This window comes from Pseudophryne corroboree, chromosome 5 (genome assembly GCF_028390025.1).
Source record: "Pseudophryne corroboree isolate aPseCor3 chromosome 5, aPseCor3.hap2, whole genome shotgun sequence".
Classification (NCBI taxonomy): Eukaryota; Metazoa; Chordata; class Amphibia; order Anura; family Myobatrachidae; genus Pseudophryne; species Pseudophryne corroboree.
This window is the reverse complement of record NC_086448.1, coordinates 265,659,655-265,684,908: the sequence shown is the minus strand read 5'-3', so window position 1 is coordinate 265,684,908 and position 25,254 is coordinate 265,659,655. Positions and strand designations below refer to the sequence as shown.

The 25,254-nt window shown below is 48.2% G+C and overlaps 1 protein-coding gene across 3 annotated transcripts in view; it reads left to right on the top strand.

Annotated features, from left to right (window-relative positions):
- Nucleotides 1–4,492: 4,492 nt before the first annotated feature.
- The window catches only part of DYNC1LI1 (dynein cytoplasmic 1 light intermediate chain 1), a 92,129-nt gene continuing 71,367 nt past the window's right edge, over nt 4,493–25,254 (top strand). Inside the window, exon 1 of one of the 3 annotated variants that reach the window (XM_063922295.1) lies at nt 4,493–4,830. In XM_063922295.1, coding sequence (XP_063778365.1) covers nt 4,721–4,830 — 110 coding nt within the window. In that variant the 5' untranslated portion in view covers nt 4,493–4,720. Of the gene's footprint in view, nt 4,831–5,282; nt 5,367–25,254 lie in introns of those variants that run through there. The other 2 variants (XM_063922296.1, XM_063922297.1) reach the window with 2 other exon arrangements.

Below are 25,254 nucleotides of genomic sequence, written 5' to 3'. Positions count from 1 at the left end.
AGGGCTTTGCAGAACCCTGGGAGGGCTTCTGTTCCTGGGCAGGGGCTGCTTGCTGCCCTCTCTTACCCCTTCCTCTGCCCCGGGGCAGATATGACTGTCCTTTTGCCCTCTTGTTCTTATAGGAACGAAAGGACTGCGGCTGAAAAGACGGTGTCTTTTTCTGTTGGGAGGGGGTCGGAGGTAAAAAGGTGGATTTTCCGGCAGTTGCCGTGGCCACCAGATCCGATAGACCTACGCCAAATAATTCCTCCCCTTTATACGGCAATACTTCCATATGTCGTTTGGAATCCGCATCACCTGACCACTGTCGCGTCCATAAACTTCTTCTGGCAGATATGGACATCGCACTTACTCTCGATGCCAGAGTGCAAATATCCCTCTGAGCATCTCGCATATAAAGAAAAGCATCCTTTAATTGCTCTATAGTCAATAAAATACTGTCCCTATCCAGGGTATCAATATTTTCAGTCAGGGAATCCGACCAGACCACCCCAGCACTGCACATCCAGGCTGAGGCGATGGCTGGTCGCAGTATAACACCAGAATGTGTGTATATACTCTTTAGGGTAGTTTCCAGCCTCCTATCAGCTGGATCCTTGAGGGCGGCCGTATCAGGAGACGGTAACGCCACTTGTTTTGATAAGCGTGTGAGCGCCTTATCCACCTTAGGGGGTGTTTCCCAGCGCGCCCTAACCTCTGGCGGGAAAGGGTATAATGCCAATAACTTTTTTGAAATTAGCACTTTTCTATCTGGGTTAACCCACGCTTCATCACATACATCATTCAATTCCTCTGATTCAGGAAAAACTACAGGTAGTTTTTTCACCCCCCACATAATACCCCTTTTTGTGGTACTTGTAGTATCAGAGATATGCAAAGCCTCCTTCATTGCCGTGATCATATAACGTGTGGCCCTACTGGAAAATACGTTTGTTTCTTCACCGTCGACACTAGATTCAGTGTCCGTGTCTGGGTCTGTGTCGACCGACTGAGGTAAAGGGCGTTTTACAGCCCCTGACGGTGTCTGAGACGCCTGGGCAGGTACTAACTGGTTTGACGGCCGTCTCATGTCGTCAACTGATTTTTGTAATGTGCTGACATTATCACGTAATTCCATAAACAAAGCCATCCATTCCGGTGTCGACTCCCTGGGGGGTGACATCACCATTACCGGCAATTGCTCTGCCTCCACACCAACATCGTCCTCATACATGTCGACACACACGTACCGACACACAGCAGACACACAGGGAATGCTCTTATCGAAGACAGGACCCCACTAGCCCTTTGGGGAGACAGAGGGAGAGTTTGCCAGCACACACCCAAGCGCTATAATATATATGGGAACAACCTTATATAAGTGTTGTATCCTTATAGCAGCTTAAATATATAAAATATCGCCAAAAAAGTGCCCCCCCTCTCTGTTTTACCCTGTTTCTGTAGTGCAGTGCAGGGGAGAGTCCTGGGAGCCTTCCTCACAGCGGAGCTGAGCAGGAAAATGGCGCTGTGTGCTGAGGAGAATAAGCCCCGCCCCCTATTCCGGCGGGCTTTTCTCCCGTAGTTTGTAATATCTGGCAGGGGTTAAATACATCCATATAGCCTCAAGGGCTATATGTGATGTATTTTTTAGCCATAAAAGGTATTTACATTGCTGCCCAGGGCGCCCCCAGCAGCGCCCTGCACCCTCCGTGACCGTTGGTGAGAAGTGTGTGACAAACAATGGCGCACAGCTGCAGTGCTGTGCGCTACCTTCAAGAAGACTGAAGAGCCTTCTGCCGCCGGTTTCTGGACCTTCAATCTTCAGCATCTGCAAGGGGGGTCGGCGGCGCGGCTCCGGGACGAACCCCAGGGTGAGACCTGTGTTCCGACTCCCTCTGGAGCTAATGGTGTCCAGTAGCCTAAGAAGCCAATCCATCCTGCACGCAGGTGAGTTGAACTTCTCTCCCCTAAGTCCCTCGATGCAGTGAGCCTGTTGCCAGCAGGACTCACTGAAAATAAAAAACCTAAAAACTTTTTCTAAGCAGCTCCTTAAGAGAGCCACCTAGATTGCACCCTGCTCGGACGGGCACAAAAACCTAACTGGGGCTTGGAGGAGGGTCATAGGGGGAGGAGCCAGTACACACCACCTGATCCTAAAGCTTTAGTTTTGTGCCCTGTCTCCTGCGGAGCCGCTATTCCCCATGGTCCTGACGGAGTCCCCAGCATCCACTTAGGACGTCAGAGAAAATGCGTAACACATTTTTCATTGCCGAGATCATGTAACGGATGTTCCTAGTGGATTGTGTATATGTCTCAACCTCGTCGACACTGGAGTCAGACTCCGTGTCGACATCTGTGTCTGCCATCTGAGGTAACGGGCGTTTTTTGTTTTTTTTGAGCCCCTGATGGCCTTTGAGACGCCTGGGCAGGCGCGGGCTGAGAAGCCGGCTGTCCCACAGCTGTTACGTCATCCAGCCTTTTATGTAAGGAGTTGACACTGTCGGTTAATACCTTTCACCTATCCATCCACTCTGGTGTCGGCCCCACAGGGGGTGACATCCCATTTATCGGCCTCTGCTCCGCCTCCACGTAACCTTCCTCATCCAACATGTCGACACAGCCGTACCGACACACCGCACACACACAGGGAATGCTCTGACTGAGGACAGGACCCCACAAAGTCCTTTGGGGAGACAGAGAGAGAGTATGCCAGCACACACCAGAGCGCTATATAATGCAGGGATTAACACTATAACTGAGTGTTTTTTCCCCAAATAGCTGCTTGTATACATATATTGCGCCTAAATTTAGTGCCCCCACTCTCTTTTTAACCCTTTGAGCCTGAAAACTACAGGGGAGAGCATGGGGAGCTGTCTTCCAGCTGCACTGTGAAGAGAAAATGGCACCAGTGTGCTGAGGGAGAAGCCCCGCCCCTTTTCCAACTGACTTTCTCCCGCTTTTTCTGGAATACTGGCAGGGGTAATTTTACATCTATATAGCCTCTAGGACTATATATGATGTAGATTTGCCAGCCAAGGTGTCATATATTGCCCTCAGGGCGCCCCCCCAGCGCCCTGCACCCATCAGTGACCGGAGTGTGAGGTGTACATCAGGAGCAATGGCGCACAGCTGCAGTGCTGTGCGCTACCTTGGTGAAGACCGAAGTCTTCTGCCGCCGATTTTCCGGACTCTTCATGCTTCTGGCTCTGTAAGGGGGACGGCGGCGCGGCTCCGGGAACGAACACCAAGGTCGGGTCTTGCGGTCGATCCCTCTGGAGCTAATGGTGTCCAGTAGCCTAAGAAGCCCAAACTACCACCTGTTAGGTAGGTTCGCTTCTTCTCCCCTTAGTCCCTCGCTGCAGTGAGTCTGTTGCCAGCAGATCTCACTGTAAAATAAAAAACCTAAATATACTTTCTTTCTAGGAGCTCAGGAGAGCCCCTAGTGTGCATCCAGCTCAGCCGGGCACAAGAATCTAACTGAGGTCTGGAGGAGGGTCTTAGTGGGAGGAGCCAGTGCACACCAGGTAGTCCTAAAGCTTTCTTTAGTTGTGCCCAGTCTCCTGCGGAGCCGCTAATCCCCATGGTCCTTACGGAGTCCCCAGCATCCACTTAGGACGTTAGAGAAAAATAATTAAAAACATCAGTGCCTAATTAGTCATCCAGAGTGGTGTTCCAGGGGTTCTGAGCCAAATCCCCATATTTTTACCTTAGAAAAGGGATTTTGCACTACTTTTCACTTGCTCAGACATGGTGAAGAGAAATTAGCAATAAACCCTATGGAGACTTTTCAGCAGTAACTTTTCGCAGCTAATTGCATACATTGGGGCAGATGTATTAACCTGGAGAAGGCATAAGGAAGTGATAAACCAGTGATATGTGCAAGGTGATAAAGGCATAAACCAATCAGGTCCAATATGTAAATTTACAGTTAGGATCTGATTGGCTGGTGCCTTTATCACCTTGCACATATCACTGGTTTATCACTTCCTTATGCCTTCTACAGGTTAATACATCTGCCCCACAATCACAAATGCAATAATTTATCACAAAACCGCGTAATCACTGCTAATTGGATACCCCGCATTGTGCCCAGTGCTGGTTTTCAAATTGTATGTTGCTGAAAACATCGGTATGATGGATAACTTGAGATCTTGTTCATTGATGGTCTCAAAAGTATGACTTGACTCTTGCATGACATTACAGAGAACGCAGGCTAGCGTGTGACTGACGATTGAGCACAGAGGAGCGGAGTGTGCGGCATGTATCTGGTCTGGGTGTGAGTGAGGCCGGGGTGGGGGGAGGCATTTTTATGAATCAGTGAAGGAGAATCAATCTGCGCTCCGGCGTGGTCCCGCGTGTACACAGGGTGACACTACTACTATAGTGCATAGGAAGCAGCAGCAGCACCCGGGCTACGGGTGATGCAGCAGCAGCAGCAGTGTACATACAGACAGACAGTGCGTAATGCTGCCTTGTTATGATGATTAGAAGAGTGACAGTAAGTGGGCGGAGTCCAGGCGCCGCCGTGACGTCACCTCCGCCATGCAGCCCTGCGTCCTGACTCCGCTCCCCCCCACACACTGCTCCTGGTGCTCCCTCCCAGGCACAGCGTCCTGTCTCTCCAGCGGAAGGGTTGCCGGGACCACAGCTTAGGAAGGGGGGTGTCACCGAGAGCAGCTGTCCGTACACCCGCACCACTGAGCGCCGTCCCTCCCCCCCGCGGTACAGAGGCAGCAGCAGGATGGCAGCGGGGAGAGCCGCCTCCTACTCCTCTCCATCCTCCAGTTTCAACGCTGGCTACGGGAACAGCGGGGCGGCGGCCGGGGAGGACGAGGATGGACAGAACCTCTGGTCAGTGAGTGCCCGGGTCACCCTCCCCCACCCTGTACCATCATCACCATCGCTGCTCATTCATTCCTAACCGGGACCGTTACGGCCGGAGACCTGCTTCCACGGCGCTGCTGCTGCTGGGATCTGCCCGGCTGGGGTAACCCTGGCGTTAGCCAGTGGCGGCCGGCACATCATCATTATCATCTTACCATTGGGGTGTACCGAGTGAGCTCTAATTTAACCCAATGCTTGCTGTCACACAGGCTGGGCGGGGCCAGACGGTCGGTAGCTGTGGGAGCGCGTCTCACCTGTCACTGAGCGTCTGGCTCCGCCCCCCACTGAGAGGTACTGTGCGCACTCCCGCCTACAGCCAAACCCTGCGCGCCCCCGTCACCTGAAAAGTGACGGGGCCGCGCAATTCCCGTGTGATGGGTGATGGGTGCTGGATGCGCCGGGGGTGTGCAGTACTTGACATGTCGTGATGACAGATGGGTGTGGCCAGAGAGGCGTGGGGTATCAGGTACCTCGTGTGGCAGCGCAGGGTGATGTCCCCAGGTGTATGCTGCTCAGTCATTTTGTCTTATTTACCATATTGACATTTTACAGCTATTCTTATTGTTAATGTCTTAACCATTGCATACTGTAATCATTGGTGTATTTACTGTTCCTGGGTTACTCCAGTGTTTATTCTCAGGAAGCTCTCACCCAGCTCAGGTGCCAATGAGTGGGGGGTGTCCTACATCCACTGACGCCTACTGGGTTTTCTAAGGTACAAGATCTCAAACTCGGTCCTCGGGACGCCAGACAGTGCATGTTTTTCAGGTCTCTTCACAGAATCACAAGTTTAATAATTAGCCCCACAAGTGTATATTTTAAAATGTGTAATTGAGTAATGAGTACACCTGGGCAGCTGCTACTGTAGGTGACCTGGAAAACATGAACTGTATGGGGTTCTGTGGACTGAGGGGCAGATTTATTAAGCCTGGTGAAGTGATACAGTGGAAGCTGATAACGCACCAGCCAGTCAGCTCCTGTCATTTTTCAAACCCATGCCCTTATTTAAGTGAGTGATAAATTGCACCAGCCAATCGGCTCCTAACTTCCATGTCACAGACTGTGTTTGAAAAATGAGGAGGTGATTGGATGATGCAATTTATCACTCGCAGTGAAATTTATCACTCATTGATAAATAAGGGCACCAGTCTGTAACATGCAAGTTAGGATCTGATTGGCTGGTACTTTATCACATTCCACTTTATCACTTCACCAGGCTTAATAAATCTGGCCCGGAGTTTGTGAACCACTGTTCTAAGGAATTTATGTAAATAAGATTGATTGCTGCAACAGAGGCTTTGGGTGCAAATCTGATCTACAAGGTCACTCCCAAATTCATACTGCCAGCGTGAGGGATCCCTTCCCATTACTGACAGTCACACAGGACACCGCACGGTCCACACTCTTAAGGGGGGGGTACTCACGGAGCGATATTCTAAGCAATCTGACTAGATTGCTTAGAATATCGGCAGGATCGCTCCGTGTGTAGCCCCCTCGGCGATAGCGATGCGCGGCCCCGCACATCGCTATCGCCGCTGCTAGATTGGCCTGCATGCAGGCCAATCTAGCGGGTCGCTCACTTCACCCGCTGGGTGAAGTGAGCGGCCCCCCCGTCTCCCCCCGCACGCTCAGCACAGATCGCGCTGTGCTGAGCGGCAGGAGAGATGTGTGCTGAGCGGTTCGCTCAGCACGCATCTCTCCTTGATCGGCCCGTGAGTACTGGGCTTTAATGGTTTTGTGCTTTCACTTCCCTCTTTGATGTGTAATTTTATTGTCTTCTGTGTATGCTTATATTGTACTGTTCCTTCTAGGCTGTTTCAGCAGGGTGCTCCACCATGCCCATTTTTGAAATGTGAAAAAGCACCCTGCCCTTTCTCAGTGCACCCTGCAGGACCATAAAGCACCCTTTGTATACAGAATGCAACAGTCAGAGTGCATGTTACAATGTTATTGTCTACTCCGTGCCCATCTCTGAATTTGGAACACAATGTCCATCCTTAGCTAACTGGATGGCAGATGAGGGACTGTAAATGACATCAGTGCTGTGGCTGCTGCATAACACAGCACTCTGATAAAGAGGGAAAGAACAGGGTAAGCAGTGAGCATGTACTGCTTACAGTATTTCCCTAGTAGAACAGACTTTTTTTTTGTACCTATATAATTTAACCCTCTGCTTAACTTTTCTATTTTATAACACATACAGATTATAACCACTTCAGCACTGAAGGAGACGTTTGTAATTATCTACTTATGTATATGCTACAGCCAATCTTTCAAGAAGACTGGACATATACAGTATGTTCCTCAGTACAGATGTTGGGTGTTACATGGGTGCCCTATATGTATGTATGGGTATATGATATACTAAGGGTAAAATGTACGTACGAAAACTATAAACATATGCGCTATGCTTTGTGCGCAAAGTGTCACATCAAAAATGTGCCCACAATGATCAGCACCCTGCCCTTAAAAAAAAATTCTAGATTGAACATAGGCCCCCATTTATCAACTAGTTTCCTTGCTGGATACTCGTTTTTGGTGGTAAATGGGACCAATTGCTATTTAACAAGGCTAACTAGCAGCGATATTAGCCTTTCATATTCCCTATACTGCGGCATGCTAAACTGTATTTAAGAACGAGCGCTATTTCTTAAATAGTGCTCGCTTACCTATAATGGCCCCTCCTCCGAGCAGATGTGATGACACCACTGCAGCAGAGTCCGTTCTGCGCTTCGCTCCCTCCTCCCGCAGCAATCCCGGCATAGCCTGAGGAGTTCTCTCAGTGATGGCCGCCGCATCCGGAAATCACTACCGCGCATGTGCCGGGAATTAGCATAAACCGGCGCATGCGCGGTAGGTGGCCAATCCGGGGACACAGTTCATTAGTCAGCGCTGATGTAAGGTAAACATCAGCGCTGGCGCGGCAAATACGGCATTCGTTCGCCGTGGCATAGGCTCTTCTTAAATAGAAGAGCGCGATGCCACTATACCACGGCGAGTGAAAACAGTATTTACTACTTCACTTTTAGCCGCTTGATAAATGGGGGCCATAGTAATGTATTCTCCTCCCAACCTCCCAAGCACCTGAGATTTACATACAAGTTTTTACTTTTAGCCTGTGAATCTCACTTCTGTTTGGTTTGTAGAGTTTAAGGTAAATGTAACCTGGTTTTGTCTTTTTTTAAAACATTGCAGCGTCCAATTTAAAATAAAAAAATAAAAAAATTCTTTGGTCATTGTATAGAACTCTTTAGATATAAAACAGGCCTCCCTTATTAGATTGAGTGACGTAAATTCTAGCAGACACTGTCACAGAAATAAGGATCTCACTTACATATCGTGCACACTTTCTCACATACAGTCAATTACGGACTGTTCTGTTCCAAGCAACATATAATACTCCCTTTTATACAGAAAGTTCTCAAAATCCTGGCATTTGAGTGCTGTTTGTGTGCTGAACTTCCATTCGTAGTTCTTTTCGAAGAAAGAGTAAAGGTATTCCTATGTTTTTACATTTTTAAAATGCATTTCTCTAACATCCTAGTGGATATTGAGGATCTGTACTTTAGTACCATGGGGTATAGATCGGGTCCACTGGAGCCTGGCACTTTAAAAACCTTTAGTATGTGTGTGCTGGCTCCTCCCCTCTATGCCCCTCCTACCAGACTCAGTTTAGAAAAATGTGCCCAAGGAGCCGGGTGCATTTCTCTGGAGCTCCAGAGAGTTTCCTTTATTTTTTTATTATAGTTATTTTCAGGTAGTATTGGTTGGCAACCAGTCTACTTGCTTCTTGGGACTTAGAGGGGGACCGAACCAACCTCCTGAGGGTTAATGGTTTGTAATCCCAGCTGACAGGACCCTGAGCTCCTGTGGTGCTGTTTCACACACCAATACTGTGTGTGCCCACGCCAGCAGCTAGCCGCCACCCTCTAACAGATGCCGAAGATCGTCGGGTGCGGTGAGTGTTAACACCGGGGGCCCGGTTAGCGGGTCCCCGGTGCAGTTTGGTGGCAATGTCACGCGGCGATCACGGGCCAAGAGCTGAAGTGCTCGCTGCGGAGTACACTGGCTCAAGGCTCATGCTCCGCAGTGCTCCCTGTCACTAAGGCTTTGGGTGTACTGTTTTTATATTCACATTAGCCAGTATAATCATTAATGGGACTGCGCGCCATTACAAAGAGCGGGGCTTCCCGGAGAGCGGGACCAGAGGCGGGAAGGCGCCATTTCCTGCTGCTGCGGGTCATCAAGGCTGCATGCACGCTGCTCCTCCACGGACCCACACTGTTGCAGACTTCTGTACTGGTACCAGGGGGTCATAGCAGGGGGAGAGCACACCAGCGGTGGCGCCGTTGTACATTTATAAGATTATACACATAATTTCACACACTGTGCTGCTGTGTTTTGTGTGCTGGTCTCCGTTCCTCAGTGTCACTCCAGGGGCTCTCTAGGGTCTGTGTGGAGGTGTTTCCAGTGAGGTGCGCTGTATTACAGTTGTGTAAATATGTCTGTGGACATGGTTATGTGTGCTGCTTGTAACGCTACCCCTTCTTCAGCGGAGTTCCTCGTGTGAACAGTGCTCCTTATCTCCACAGGGACACAGTTCACAGGCACCTGACTGGCTAGATAATTTTAAAAGCCTGATTCAGAATGTAAGCTGCAGCTATAAAGGAGAGACAGGTGTTGAAACAGTCCTATCGATTGTATGGCAAAAGCAGTAGATACCAGAAAGGCTTCTCATCCCCCTCTGTTGGTTTCACATAAACGCTCACTGCCACAGGTGCTCCAGTCTGATTCTGATCAGCCTGATGTGGATGATGATGATTTGGATGAGGACAGCTCTCTGTCCCCTGGTGTGGAGGCCCTCATTTATGCTGTAAGAGAGGTTCTTCACATACCAAATCAGGAGGCAGAACCAGATGAGGAGTTTTATTTTAATATTAGACCCAAGACCTTAGCCGCTTTTCCTGTATCAAAGGAAGTAAACCCTGACCAGAAATTTAAAATTCCTCAGAGGTTTCTATCTATTTTTCCCCTCCCAGCTGAGGACAGGAAGGTATGAGATAACCTCTCCCTCCTTCCCCTGTCAGTCGATACGTCTGTGTCTAACCTGTCTTGAAATTGGTAAAATTGAGACCACTCTCAAGGCAATATATACGGCAGCAGGCGTAGCACAGCGCCCCACAATAGTTTGTGGGTGGATTTCCAGGGCAGTAGTCAAGTGGTCCGATAATATTATTAATGGATTAGACTCTCTGCCCCAGGATGAGGTCATTACTCTGCTGCAAAACATACAGGATGCTGCAAATTTTATGAGCGAGGCTATTAAGGAATTGTGTAAGATAAATGGCCGCACTACTGCTGTGGCTGTTTTGGCACGCATAGCTCTGTGGTTATGTCAATGGTCAGCGGATGCTGTTTCCAAAAAGGGTGTAGAAAATCTTCCCTTTACAGGTGATGCCTTGTTTGGGGACGAATTAAATAAGTCTACCTATCTGCCGTCGGCTGCGCCACCTGCTAGACATTCTTACAAAGGACCCTCCATGCAGTCCTTTCCTGTGGCACGGTTCAGAGGCGGGGCTGGGGAGTCTCCACCACTCCCAAGAGGATCTCATGGTAAGTCCCGTAAACCTGCAACTGCTGCATCCCTGGACCAGACCACCGTATCCCCTGCTGCTAAGCCTTCCGCGTGACTGTTGGCCCCAGCAGCAAGGTGACATTCAGGTGGGTGCTCGCCTCCAACATTTCGCCCACATGTGGGCGAAGTCCTGCCAGAATCCTTGGGTGAGGGACCTCAATTCCCAGGGTTACCGGCTGGAATTTCAAGCACTTCCTCCTCACAGGTTTTTCAAATCTGGCTTACCAGTTTTGCCCGCAGCAAAAGTTACCTTGCAAGAGGCTATTCAAAAACTTTTGCGGACAGGATTGGTGGTTCCGGTACCTCCTCCGTTACACAACAGGGGTTTTTACTGTAGTCTTTTTGTCGTTCCAAAACCAGTTGGTTCGCTGCGACCCATCTTAAACCTGAAGTCTCTAAACCCGTATCAGCGGGTGTTCAAATTCAAGATGGAATCCCTGCGGGCAGTGGTGTGCGGTCTGGAAGAGGGGGAATTCCTGGTATCCCTAGATGTCAAGGATGCTTACCTACACATAACCATGTGGCCCCCTCATCAGGCTTACCTCAGGTTCGCCATCTTGGATGACCATTTCCAGTTTCAGGCCTTGCCCTTTGGCCTGTCCACAGCTCCGAGGGTCTTCACCAAGGTCATGGCGGAGATGATGCTGCAATTGCGCATGATGGTAGTCAACATAGGTGGTCAGTCCGAGTTGTTCGCTCGTTGCCGTTTTTCGCAACGCAGCGAATAGGTGGAAAATGCGCATAGTACGCAAGTTATTTAACACAAAACTTAGTAGATTTGCTGGTGTTTGTGCGGCGCTTTTCAGTCGCACTGCTGATCGGTGAGTGATTGACAGGAAAGGGGCATTTCTAGGAGGTAACTGAGCATTTCCGGGAGTGTGCTACAAAACGCAGGCGTGCCAGGGAAAAACGCAGGAGTGGCCGGAGAAATGGGGGAGTGGCTGGCTGAACGCAGGGTGTGTTTATGACGTCAAACCAGGAACTAAACGGACTGAGGTGATCGCAATCTAGGAGTAGGTCTGGAGCTACTCAGAAACTGCTTGATAATTTTTAGTAGCAATTCTGCTAATCTTTCGTTCGCTATTCTGCTAAGCTAAGATACACTCCCAGAGGGCGGCGGCATAGCGTTTGCAATGCTGCTAAAAGCAGCTAGCGAGCGAACAACTCGGAATGACCACCATAGTCCCCTACTTGGACGATCTCCTTGGACGACTAAGACTTGGTCTGAGGAAGCCGCTAATGCTAATTAAGGTGGGGAAACACGTTACCATTCATTCTGAGCAGTAGCAGATTTCGCTACATGCTTTCAGCCGGAGACGTGACATACAGGAGATAGTGCCGCTACTAGCATGTATGAAATAGAGACGGGAGCGCTCTGGAACCAGCGGCTTTGCACCGTTCACAGGTATTTGCAGTGGGAGCAGTCTTGATTGCCAGCAGTACCTGAACTTTTTTCAAATTAATATTGCAGAAAGTGCAACAGCAGAGGCTAGCCCTTGGACGGGGGTTATGGTTTATCACAACATCAGTAAATTTGTCATATTCCTCGGGATATGACCACATTGAAAGGATATTAGCACCAGTAGCCGTGAGGACAGTGAACACAAGTGGTTAATACAACTATCTTATTGCTCCTCTCTGCTTTTATACGCTTTATAAACCCACTAATGCTTCAAGCTTGTTACTAACTGAAATACCACCAGAGAACTAACCTGTTATCAGTGCTAAACAGCGAACATCTTTGATTAATCATTGCATGCTGAACTCATTTTACTGGCTCCATATGCAGCTTACTTTTGGACAATAATTTAGGATCGCTATAGCTGGATGTCTCTTATGCGGATTATTGTTTTAATGTTAAGTGTTTGTGCATTAATTGTATGCTATTGTATTGCTGACCGGTTGCTATATGCAAATTGTATTTTTAATTTATATATTTGATTTTATTAAATCATTTAAAAGTATATACCATATATCAGCGCTTTTCATACTAGTTCTTTTTGATATTCCTTTCTATGGGGTTGAGTATACCCCTCTGAAGAGCAGCAGGTATTCTGGTAACTAATCGGCGCCTGGTCATCCATTTGTTTCTCCTTTCTTCAAACTAACTGGTTTGAACCCTTACATAGGGTGGAGTTAAAATTTCTCACCTGGAAGACAGTGATGTTATTATCATTGGCGTCTGCCAGACGTGTCTCTGAATTGGGGGCTTTATCCTGTAAGAGCCCTTATTTTATTTTTCATGAAGACAGGGCGGAACTCAGGACCCAACCTCAGTTTTTGCCAAAAGTGGTTTCGGCTTTTCATGTGAATCAACCCATTGTGGTTCCGGTATTGTCTGACGCTTCCATTGGGCCACAGTCCTTGGATGTAGTGAGGGCTCTGAAGATTTATGTCAAGAGGACTGCTCGTCATTGGAAATCTGATTCGCTGTTTGTCCTTTATGATGCCACCAAGATTGGTCGGCCGGCTTCTAAGCAATCAATTGCTCGTTGGCTCAGGTTGACCATTCAACAGGCCTATATTTCGTCGGCTCTGCCTTTGCCCAAGTCTATTCAGGCCCACTCGACGAGGTCTGTGGGTGCCTCCTGGGTGTCTCGGCCTTACAGTTGTGCCGAGTTGCTACTTGGTCTGGTTCTAACACTTTTGTGAAATTCTGTCGGTTTGATACCTTGGCCAAGGATGACCTTCAGTTTGGTCAGGCGGTTTTACAGGGGTCTCGGCACTCTCCCACCCGTTTGGGAGCTTTGGGACTTCCCCATGGTACTAAAGTACAGATTTCCAGTATCCACTAGGACGTAAGAGATAATAGGAATTTAATACCTGCCAGTAATTCCTTTTCTTGTAGTCCGTAGTGGATACTGGGCGACCGCCTCAGTGCTTTGATTCCTGCTTACCTGAGTAAGTATTTGGTTGGCCCGCTGTTGCGGTCCCTTTATGTTGTTGGGATAGCTGTGTCTCTGTTCTGGTTAGCGCCCTTCTTTTCGGTTATGGTTTGTGTGTTGGCTTTGTGCCTCACCGCTGTTGTACCTGTTTTCTTCTCTCCTGGTATGTCCGTCTCCTCGGGTACAGTTTCTTAGACTGAGTCTGGTAGGAGGGGCATAGAGGGAAGGAGCCAGCACACACATACTGAAGGTTTTTAAAGTGCCAGGCTCCAGTGGACCCGATCTATACCCCATGGTACTAAAGTACAGATCCCCAGTATCCACTACGGACTACGAGAAAAGAAATTACCGATAGGTATTAAATTCCTATTTTATTTTCAGTACCAGCCTGACAAGCCCCACCCCCCACACCCCTTGCTTCTCACAGAAAACCAAATTGCTGGGTCAAGCATTTTTACCCAGGAAAAATGACCTGTGTTCCGCAAATTACTGGGTAAGAGTGCTCGACCTGGTAATTTTTGCTTTTCTATGTGAAAGGGGTATAATTTAGTTATGTGACATCACAATTTATGATATAAGTCAGGACATTGCAGCCTAAGTTATGTTACAGCATGAAGGAGGATCAATTCATGTTTGCCTTCAAGATTTTGGGGCTGATTCAGGTTGGATCGCAATAAACGATCCAACAGCAAAAATTACAAAAATGATGGGGGGGGGGGGGGGGGCAACGCTCCATTTTCTAGACTGGGGGCGTAGCACGTGCATGATCGCGGCGACTGTGTGATGTTACACAAAGCCGCCACGATCAGAAAGATGGCAGGGCGCCTCCTGCTGGCAGAATTTGCAATCCCTTTGTGTGGTGTTGGTGAATAATCCTAAAATTGTAAGGTCAGCAGTGATCAAAATAGGGACTGCCTTCCTAGAAGAATAAACTGATATATTGGTGCAGTTAAAGCATAGCTGATAGTTATGGTTCTATATTTGGCACACTGCGATGTGTGTGTTTGTACTATCTAATATACTTAACTACAGAGTAGTGAAAAGGTATGTTTTTGTGGTAGTAATGCTGTCCATTATATTCGTATTATTTGACAGGTTCATGTTTATACTATGGAAATTCTATGTCCATTATTACAATAGCATTCATTGTTCACATTTTGTGTAGTAGTGGAGGCCTTGATAAGTTAAAACTTTATTTTTAATATGAAAAACAATGTAATCACTGATTCCCCGGGTACTCCCAATTATTACCCCTTTACAGCAGTTTTTTACCAAGCAATTTACCATTCGAGATGGAAGAAGAGCAGGAAAATGTTTTTTAGACTATTTGCAAATAAATAGGCCAAAAAAACAATCTAATAAGGGGACCTACAACCCACTTGGATGTGGATATGACTCCAACATCCACCACTGACCCAAGAAGCTGGTGTATTATGAGGAAAAATGACCACAAAAGAATGACTTCTGTATAATCTCTTTTTAAATCCCGTCAAATAGAACTTATTGGCGTGTACACACAGTGCTATGTACTTTACAGCCCGACATTGACTATTCCTTGTGGCCGAAGCCCGGCCCCACCTATATAGTCAATGTTGGGCTGCCTGCACAGTATATTTTTCCTTGCGATGCTGATCCTGTGGGACCGCGCATCGGCATCGCAAGGACTATACACACGGTGCTTTATTTTGCTATGTTTTTGACTATATAGTCAAAATCGTAAGAAAAATCGCACCGTGTAGACACAGCGTTCCTCTTACTTGGCATGGAAATGGATTTTCGATTTCCGCAATTATACTGCACCAGTCTCTACAAGAAAATAAATATATTATAAAATATATTGTTTAAAGTTGGTTAATCTGTGCTCGATTTTTTTTTTTTTTTTTTTTTTTTTAAATGAACAATAAAAACACATTTTTGCCTTTCATACAAGTGGTTTTGCTCGTCATCACACTTCTGCTGTTTCTCTGTGTGCACCCACATTGAATAGAGGAATGAGAGTGTGGGTGGCAGGTGGGAGGCTGTGAAGGTTAAGGAAAGTGGGGGCTTCTGTTCTGGGTCGTCCTGTCATGATGTGCAAGACCTTGTAGGACAGACTAGGGGAGAGAGCTAATGCATTGTTAGAGGGTGTAGCGGGAGAGCACCTGTCTGGGTAAGCTTAGGTAGCAATACCTTTACACTCCTGGAAAGCTTGCTGTAGGGTCGCGCCTGTGCACTGACGTGCCCGGTGTGGTGAATGACGCATATTTTGCCAGTTGTTGTGGTTTGCTCATATTCAGCCTCCACTATTACAATTGTTTATTACCCATTATTTTTCTAACTTCCTAGTGGATACTGGGGATTAGTATATTACCATGGGGTATAGATCGGGTCCACTGGAGCCTGGCACTTTAAGAAATCAATAGTGGGTGCTGGCTCCTCCCCTCTATGCTCCTCCTAGTAGACTCAGTTTAAAAAATGTGCCCAAGGAGACGGGTGTGTTCTGTTGCTCTCCAGACAGTTTTCTTCAGTAATTTCTGTTAGTTTGTTATTTTCATGCAGCACTTGTTGGCAACCAGTCTGCCTGCGTTGTGGGACTTAACGGGGGGACCGAACCAACTTACTAATGCTGGGTACACATTGGCAGATATATTAACCAATCAGTTGGTTGTCCAATATATCTTTTGCTGATCTGCAGATGTGTACAAGCAATATGTCTGTGAAAGAAGTCTTTCACAGATATATTGCATCTGCTGTGCAACACAGCAGATGACCAATATATTTTCAGATATATTAGTGAATCTTTCAGTGTGTATGAACAATCCCCATCTGCGTATATAGCTGCAAATAGATTTAACAGCAGATATATCTTTAAGATATATTGGTGCATCTTTCTGTGTGTATGAACAACCACCATCTGCAGATATATCTGCAGATCGATTGAACTGCAGATATATCTGGCAGTGTGGACACTGAGCTCCTGAGGTGATTCTCACACTCCCAGAGTGTGAGCCCACGCAGGCAGCATGCCGCCACCCCTTAACAGATGCCGAAGACAGACGCTGTGCAGTGAGTTACACCGGGTACCCGGTTAGTGGGTCCCTGGTGCAAATTGGCGGCATGAAGGGATGGTGATCACCCGGCTACGGGCCGCGGTGCCCACTGTGAATCCAGACTGTCAACATGGTAAGAGGGGTTGCGGGCTCTCGTTTTACTTTTTAAATGGAGTAAGCCAGTATAAAGAAAATACAGGGACCGCGCGCCATTATGGGGTGGGGCGTCCTGGAGAGCGGGACCAGAGGCTAAACGGCGCCATTTCCTGCTGCTGCTGATACAGGCTGCATGCGCAGACTGCTCCTCCATAGGACCCACTGAATCACCATTGTAACTGGTACCAGGTGGTTATAGTAAAGTTATACCGCTGTGGGAAAAATTACACATGGAAGACACCCAGCGGGGCACAGCGGGTGGTCTTCAGTATGCCGACTGACGGGATCCCGGCGCACAGTATACTGGCGCCGGGATCCCGACAGCCGGCATACCGACACTTATTCTCCCTCGTGGGGGTCCACGACTCTCTGGAGGGAGAATAAAATAGCGTGGCGCGCGCCACCGTGCCCGTAGTGTGGCGAGTGCAGCGAGCCCGCAAGGGGCTCATTTGCGCTCGCCACACTGTCTGTAAGCCGGCAATCGGGCTCCTGGCGCCGGTATGCTGGTCGCCGGGAGCCCGACCGCTGGCATACCATAGTGAACCCGGGCACGGCTCGTTCTGTGGTGTAGTTTGCTGGTTCCATTCTTCTCTGTGTCACTTCATTCAGGGTAGTCTGGGATAAGTGTGCATAGCTCACTAATACTACACTTCGTTATACCAACTGTATGTTTTTTCTGCTCAGCATGTCTACAAATAAGTTTGTGTGTACTTTATGCAAGGCTAGGTTTACACCTTCCTCACAGGGGTCTCTCATGTGTACCCAATGCTCAGTTCCTTCACAGGCTGGTAATATGCAGGAACCTGAGTGAATGGAATCATTTAAAACTATGATTTCCAGTATTCAGGGTTCGCAACGGCTAAACAAGAAAGACAAACCCTGAAAAAAAACTAGGGACACGTTTATGGTTGCACACGTTTATGGTTGCTGCTGCAGACTACAGACAGGCTCTTCAGTTGGTCTCTCACAATGCACTCTCCCTCAATTATTAGTCTGATTCTGAACTACCAGAGTTTGATGAAGGAGAAGCTGAGGTGGACGAGGATATTTCCCTGTCCCCAGGAGTTCAGGCCCTCATTTATGCCATTAGAGAGGTGCCCAATATTCCCGATAAGGAGGAAGAACAGACAGAGGAATTGTTTTTTAATGTGAAACCACAACCTTCCCAGTTTCTAAAGAATTAGATTCCCTGGCTAAGGCAGCAAGGATAAACCCTGACAAAAAGTTTATTACCCCTAAACGGGTGTTAAATTATTTCCCTGTCCCTACAGAGGATAGGAAAGTCTGGGAAACCCCACCGACAGTGGATACTGCTGTGTGCAGGCTGTCACGTTAAATTGTTTTACCTGTACCTGGGGCTGTTTCTCTTAAAGACCCAGCTGATCGCAAAATTGAAACCACTCTTAAATCAATATACTCGGCAACAGGTGTAGCCCAACGCCCTACCATTGTATATGGGCCCTCATTCCGAGTTGTTCGCTCGCAAGCTGCTTTTAGCAGATTTGCTCACGCTAAGTCGCCGCCTACTGGGAGTGAATCTTAGCTTCTTAAATTTGCAAACGACGTATTCGCAATATTGCGATTAGACCTCTCTTAGCAGTTTCTGAGTAGCTCCAGACTTACTCGGCATCTGCGATCAGTTCAGTGCTTGTCGTTCCTGGTTTGACGTCACAAACACACCCAGCGTTCGCCCAGACACTCCTCCGTTTCTCCAGCCACTCCCGCGTTTTTCCCAGAAACGGTAGCGTTTTTTTCACACACACCCATAAAACGGCCAGTTTCCGCCCAGAAACACCCTCTTCCTGTCAATCACATTACGCTCACCAGAACGATGAAAAAGCCGTGAGTAAAATTCCTAACTGCATAGCAAATTTTCTTGTCGCAGTGCGAACATTGCGCATGCGCACTAAGCGGAAAAACACTGCGATGCGAAGAAATTTACCGAGCGAACAACTCGGAATGACCCCCATGGCTGGATTTCTAGAGCCATGGTCGGCAGATGCTGATTCTAAAAAAGGAGTTGAGAACCTTCCTTTTACAGGTGATGCCTTGTTTGGGGAAGAGCTGAACAAGAGAATATCTCAGGCAACTGCAGGTAAATCTACCTGTCTGCCCCGCCACCTGCCAGGCGGCTCTATCCTGGACCCTCCCTGCAGTCCTTTCTGGTGGCCAGATTCAGAGGCAAGGCCAGAGGTGCCTCCAATGCTGCTGGAGGAGCTCATGGTAAGTCCCGAAAACCAGCAGCTGCTGGACCTGCGGACCAGGCCTCAAGATCCTCTTCCACGAAGCCCTCCGCGTGACGGTTGGACCCAGCAGCAAGGCAACTCTCAGGTAGGTGCTCGCCTTCAACACTTCACCCACATATGGGCGAAGTCCTGCCGGGATCCTTGGGTGAGGGAACTCATATCCCAAGGATACCGGCTGGAATTTCAGAAACTCCCTCCTCACAGATTCTTCAGGTCAGGCTAACCAGCTTCACAGGAAGCAAGGGTTTCCTTACAGCAGGCAGTGCAAAAGCTGCTTTCTACAGGAGTTACTATTCCAGTACCTCCTCAGTTACACACAAAGGGGTTTTACTCAAGTCTCTTTGTGGTTCCAAAGCCGGACGGCTCTGTACGACCGATTTTGAACCTAAAATTCCTGAACCCGTATCTTCGGGTGTTCAAATTCAAGATGGAATCTCTAAGAGCAGTGATAGTGAATCTGGATGAGGGGGAATTTTTTTGGTGTCCCTGGATATAAAGGATGCATACCTGCATATCCCAATTTGGCCTCCTCACCAAGCGTTCCTCCGGTTCGCAATTCTGGACCAGCATTTCCAGTTTCAGGCCTTACCCTTTGGTCCCTCCACAGCCCCAAGGGTAATCACAAAGGTCATGGTGTAAATTAAGCTACAGCTGCGCATGAGGGTTGTCAAAATAATTTCGTACCTGGACGATCAACTGATGAAAGCGGTGTCCAGGGAACAGCTGCTGCACAGTATAGACACAGTATCCGTTTGCTTACGGATCACGGTTGGATGCTCAATTTTCAGAAATCTCGCTTGGAACCGTCTCAGAGAATTCAGTTCCTGGGGATGATCCTGGATACAGTGTCTCAGAGGGCTTATCTTCCCATGGACAAGGCTTTTACTATTCAGTCTATGGTCCGGTTGGTGCTGAAACCTTGCGTGGCCTCAATTCATCTGTGTATTCGCTTGCTGGGCAAAATGGTATCCTCCTGCAAGGCTATACAGTATGGCAGGTTCCATTTGCGACCCGTTTCAATTGGATTTGTTGGACAAATGGTCGGAATCTCGCTTGCACATGCGTCCGCAGATAACCCGGTCACCGACAGCTCAGATATCCCTGCTTTGGTGGCTACAGGTCCCCCATCTGGTGGAGGGTCGGAGTTTCAACACAGTCATGAACGTTGTTGACAACAGATGCCAGCCAGATGACTCAGGGAGCGCAGTTCCAGGGGACATGGTTGATCCAGGAATCTGCTCTTCCGATCATCCTCCTGGAACTCAGGGCAATTTACAATGACCTTCGGAATCGAGCCATCCAGATGCAGTCGGACAACGCCACGGCAGTAGCGTACATCAACTGACAAGGAGGAACAATTAGCAGGGCCACAATGCAAGAAATGTCACTTATACTCCTCTGGGCGGAAGCCAACGCAAGGGCCATCTCAGCCGTTTACATTCTAGGAGTGGACAACTGGGAAGCGTACTTCCTAAGCAGGCACAAACCCCATTCAGGGGAATGGGGCCTCTACTCTCGGGTGTTTCAACAACTTGTTCACTGGTGGGGTTGTCCACAGATAGACCTGATGGCTTCTCGCTCAGTCGTTACTGCTCCACAATGAGGGACCCACAGGCGATGGCGGTAGACGCTCTGACGACACCTTGGACTTGCCAGTTCGTGTACCTGTTTCCTCCAATTCCTCTTATCCCAAGAGTTCTCAAAAGACTCAAAAAGGAAAGAGTTCAGGCAATTCTCATGGCTCCGGATTGGCCTCGACAGGCCTGGTATGCGGACAATATACAACAGAATCAGAGACTTCCTGCTACCCTGGCGCAAATAATAGCTGCTTGAGACTGGATTCCCTCCCTGGAATGTCACCACATTCCCATATAAGTGGAACCAAGACATAAAATTTTGGGAGGAATTCTGTCTCAGGCGCTGAGTAGGATAATTCTACAATTCTGGTGATAATTCTGGTATGCGGACCTCCTGACCCTGTCATTGGAGGATCCCTGGCCTCTGCCGCTTCTCACAAGGACCTTCTTCAACAAGGACCGTTCGTCTATCCAGACTTACAGCGGCTACGTTTGACGGCCTGGAAGTTGAGAGGAAGATCTTGACCAAGAAGGGTCTTCCCTCCAAGGTGGTTTCCACTATGGTTCAGGCCCGTAAAGTGGTTACCTCCACACATAACCACCGGGTTTGGAAGAAATATGTTTCTTGGTGTGAGGGTCGAAAATGTTCTCATGTGGAGATTTGTTTGGGCCGGTTTCTTCTGTTCCTGCAAGTAGGAGTGGATAAGGGCCTAAGGTTAGGCTCCATCAAGGTCCAGATTTTGGCGCTCTCTATCTTTTTCCATAAACAACTGGCGGTACTTCCTGAAGTACAGACCTTTCTAAAGGGGGTGTTGCACATTCAACCACCCTTTGTTCCTCCCACTGCTCAATGTGGTATTGACCTTTTTCCAATCAGATTGGTTTGAACCCTTACATAGGGTTGACTTAAAATACCTAACGTGGAAGACTGTTATGTTATTGGCCTTGGCTTCGGCTCGGCGAGTGTCGGAACTGGGGGCCTTGTCCTGTAAGAGCCCTTACTTGGTGTTCCATAAGGATAGGGCGGAGCTCAGAACTCGCCCACAATTTTTGCCGAAAGTGGTGTCTGCCTTTCATGTAAATCAACCTATTGTGGTTGCTGCGTTATCCAACAATTCTGTTGCTCCAAAGTCCCTGGACGTTGTGAGGGCTTTGAGGATTTTCATCAAACAGACTGCTTGTCACAGGACGTCTGACTCGCTTTTTGTCCTTTATGATGCTACGAAAATTGGTCATCCTGCCTCCAAGCAGTCCATTACTCGTTGGCTCAAATTGACTATCCAACAAGCCTATACTTCGGCGCCTCTGCCGAGTTCGGTTCAAGCCCACTCCACAAGGTTGGTGGACTCTTCCTGTGCGGCTGCCCGGGGCGTCTCGGCCTTACAGTTGTGCCGTGCAGCTACTTGGTCTGGTGTGAACACGTTCGTTAAGTTATGCAGGTTTGACACCTTGGTCAAGGATAACCTCCAGTTTGGTCAGGCGGTTTTGCAGAGTCTCAGCACTCTCCCACCTTTTCTGGGAGCTTTGGGATGTCCCCATGGTATTATACTATTCCCCAGTATCCACTAGGATGTTAGAGAAAATAGGAATTTAATACTTACCGGTAATTCCTTTTCTCATAATCCATAGTGGATACTGGGCGCCCGCCTCAGTGCTTCGTTTTCCTGCTTACCTGGTTGTAAGTGTTATGGTTGGGTTTGCTGTTGCTTTCCCTGTTCCATGTTTGATTAATGTTGCTATCCTTTTATAGTTAGTGTTGCTTTCCTCTGTTCTGGTTAGCTCTGCTATCATATTGTTTGTGTGTTGGTTCATTACCTCACCGCTTTATGTGTTATGTCCTTCTCTCAAAGTATGTCTGTCTCCTCGGGAACAGTTTCCTAGGCTGAGTCTGCTAGGAGGGGCATAGAGGGGAGGAGCCAGCACACACTATTCATTTCTTAAAGTGCCAGGCTCCAGTGAAATCGAGCTATACCCCATGGTAATATACTATTCCCCAGTATCCATTATGGACAACGAGAAAAGGAATTACCGGTAGGTATTAAATTCCTATTTTTAAGTGACTTAGAATTAAAAATGTTCTTTTACTATGGGGGGAATTCAAATGTTTGAAAAGTCGGTTGGGTGTCTGTTTTTTCCTGTCTCTTAGATAGGGACAAACAGACACCGAACCGACTTTTCAAACAATTGAATATCCCCCCAAGTGTTCAATTGTTTCTTCAAACCCAATTTCCCGTCTAAAGTGATGGGAGATCAGGATGCGATATAGTAAAAAAAAAAATTTTTTTTTAGTCGTGCCCTACAGTATCGGGTTTAGCCGAATAAGATGGCTAAAGTTCTAGCTAAAATGTGCTGTTTAGCTGCCCAAACAGTCGACTTTTTGCACATTTCAGCCCGCCACTTTGTGGCACCCGAATGGAGAATAATTTGATTGCTCCGTTGGGCACCTGGCACTGACAGCTGCTGTCAAAAACACTTGAATTCCCCCCAAAGAGTCTGTCTTTTTCTATGTATGCTTACCTTTTATCATTCTAGGTTCATAATGGACAGGCAATTAGTTCAGAATCCGCAGCAAGGTTATTTAGAATGCCATAACATTCACTACTGCTCAGTAATGCTGACATGCCCAAAATGTGCCTGTATGCAGCTCTCTTCCTGTTTATCTCCTGAAATGTAATCCTGTACTTGACAATAGAGGCTGACAGTGAGAGAGGCAAGCCACGAGCAAGAACCTGTCACCAAGGCTTTGATCAGTCATTTGGATATACAGTGCATCCGGAAAATATTCACATCGCTTCACTTTTTCCACATTTTGTTATATTACAGCAGGGGTGGGGAACCTTTTTTTCTACCGAGGGCCATTTGGATATTTATAAAATCCTTCGGGGGCCATACAAAAATTCTCAACTTAAAAAATTACCCTGCCCCCCAGTAGGTCTGCCCCTTAGAGGCACTGTGTGTGCGCGCACCCAAAAAATGGGTGTGGCCAATTAAAATGGGACGTGATACACATATGCCCCCAATAGTGCAGTGCCAGATCCACAAATGCCCCCCCAGTGCCAGGTATACAAATGCCCCTCACAGTGCCAGGTATACAAATGCCCCCCACAGTGCCAGGTATACAGATGCCCCCCACAGTGCCAGGTATACAGATGCCCCCCACAGTGCCAGGTATACAGATGCCCCCCACAGTGCCAGGTATACAGATGCCCCCCACAGTGCCAGGTATACAATTGCCCCTCACAGTTCCAGGTATACATCCCCCCCCCCCGCGCCGTGCTGCTTACCGCTGCTTCTTTCGGCGGGGCGCGGAGGAGAGCGCGGCTATGTTGGGCGGCGGCGTGTAGGACTTGAAACCAGCCGCCGGTTCGAGAGCCAATCAGAGCTCGCGGACCGGCAGCCGCGGCTCCTGATTGGTTGCCGGTCCGCGAGCTCTGATTGGTTCACGAACCGGCGGCTGGTTTCTAGTCCTACACGCCGCCGCCGACATCCGCCGCACTTTCCTCCTGAGTCCCTGTCCTGACAGCTGAGACACGCTGCCGGCGGCGTGTCTCACAGAGAAGCGGGTGGGCCCGGAGCAAACGGCTTCGCGGGCATTATACGGCCCGCGGGCCGGAGGTTCCCCACCCCTGTATTACAGCCTTATTCCAAAATGGAATAAATTTATTTTTTCCCTCAAAATTCTACACACAATACCCCATAATGACAACATGAAAAAAGTGTTTTGGAGATTTTTGCAAATTTATTAAAAATAAAAAAACTAAGAAATCGCATGTACATAAGTATTCACAGCCTTTGCTCAATACTTTGTTGATGCACCTATGGCAGCAATTACAGCCTCAAGTCTTTTTGAATATGATGCCACAAGCTTGGCACACCTATCTTTGGGCAGTTTCGCCCATTCCTCTTTGCAGCACCTTTCAAGCTCCACAAGGTTGGATGGGAAGCGTCTGTGCACAGCCATTTTTAGATCTCCCCAGAGATGTTCAAACAGATTCAAGTCTGGGCTCTGGCTGGCCCACATTCACAGAGTTGTCCTGAAGCCACTGTTTTGATATCTTGGCTGTGTGCTTAGGGTCGTTGTCCTGCTGAAAGATGAACCGTCGCCCCAGTCTGAGGTCAAAAGCACTCTGGAGCAGGTTTTCATTCAGGATGTCTCTGTACATTGCTGCATTCATCTTTCCCTCTATCCTGACTAGTCTGCCTGTTCTTGCTGCTGTAAAACATCCCCAAAGCATAATGCTGCCACCACCATGCTTCCTGTAGGGATGGTATTGGCCTGGTGAGGAGCGGTGCCTGGTTTCCTCCAAACATGACGCCTGGCATTCATGCCAAAGAATTCAATCTTTGCCTCATCAGACCAGAGAATTTTGTTTCTCATAGTCTGAGAGTCCTTTGGGTGCATTTTGGCAAACTCCAGGCGGGCTGCCATGTGTTTTTTTACTAAAGAGTGGCTTCCGTCTGGCCACTCTACTATACAGGCCTGATTGGTGGATTGCTGCAGAGATGATTGTCCTTCTGGAAGGTTCTCTCACTACAGAGGAATGCTGTAGCTCTGACAGAGTGACCATCGGGTTCTTGGTCACCTCCCTGACTAGGGCCCTGCTCCCCCGATCGCTCAGTTTAGATGGCTGGCCAGCTCTAGGAAGAGTCCTGGTGGTTCCGAACTTCTTCCATTTACGGATAATGGAGGCCACTGTGCTCATTGGGACCTTCAAAGCAGCAGATTTTTTTTTTTTGTACCCTTCCTTAGATTTATGCCTCAAGACAATCCTGTCTCGGAGGTCTACAGACAATTCCTTTTACTACATGCTTGGTTTGTGCTCAGACATGCACTGTCAAGTGTGTGGATATAGACAGGTGTGT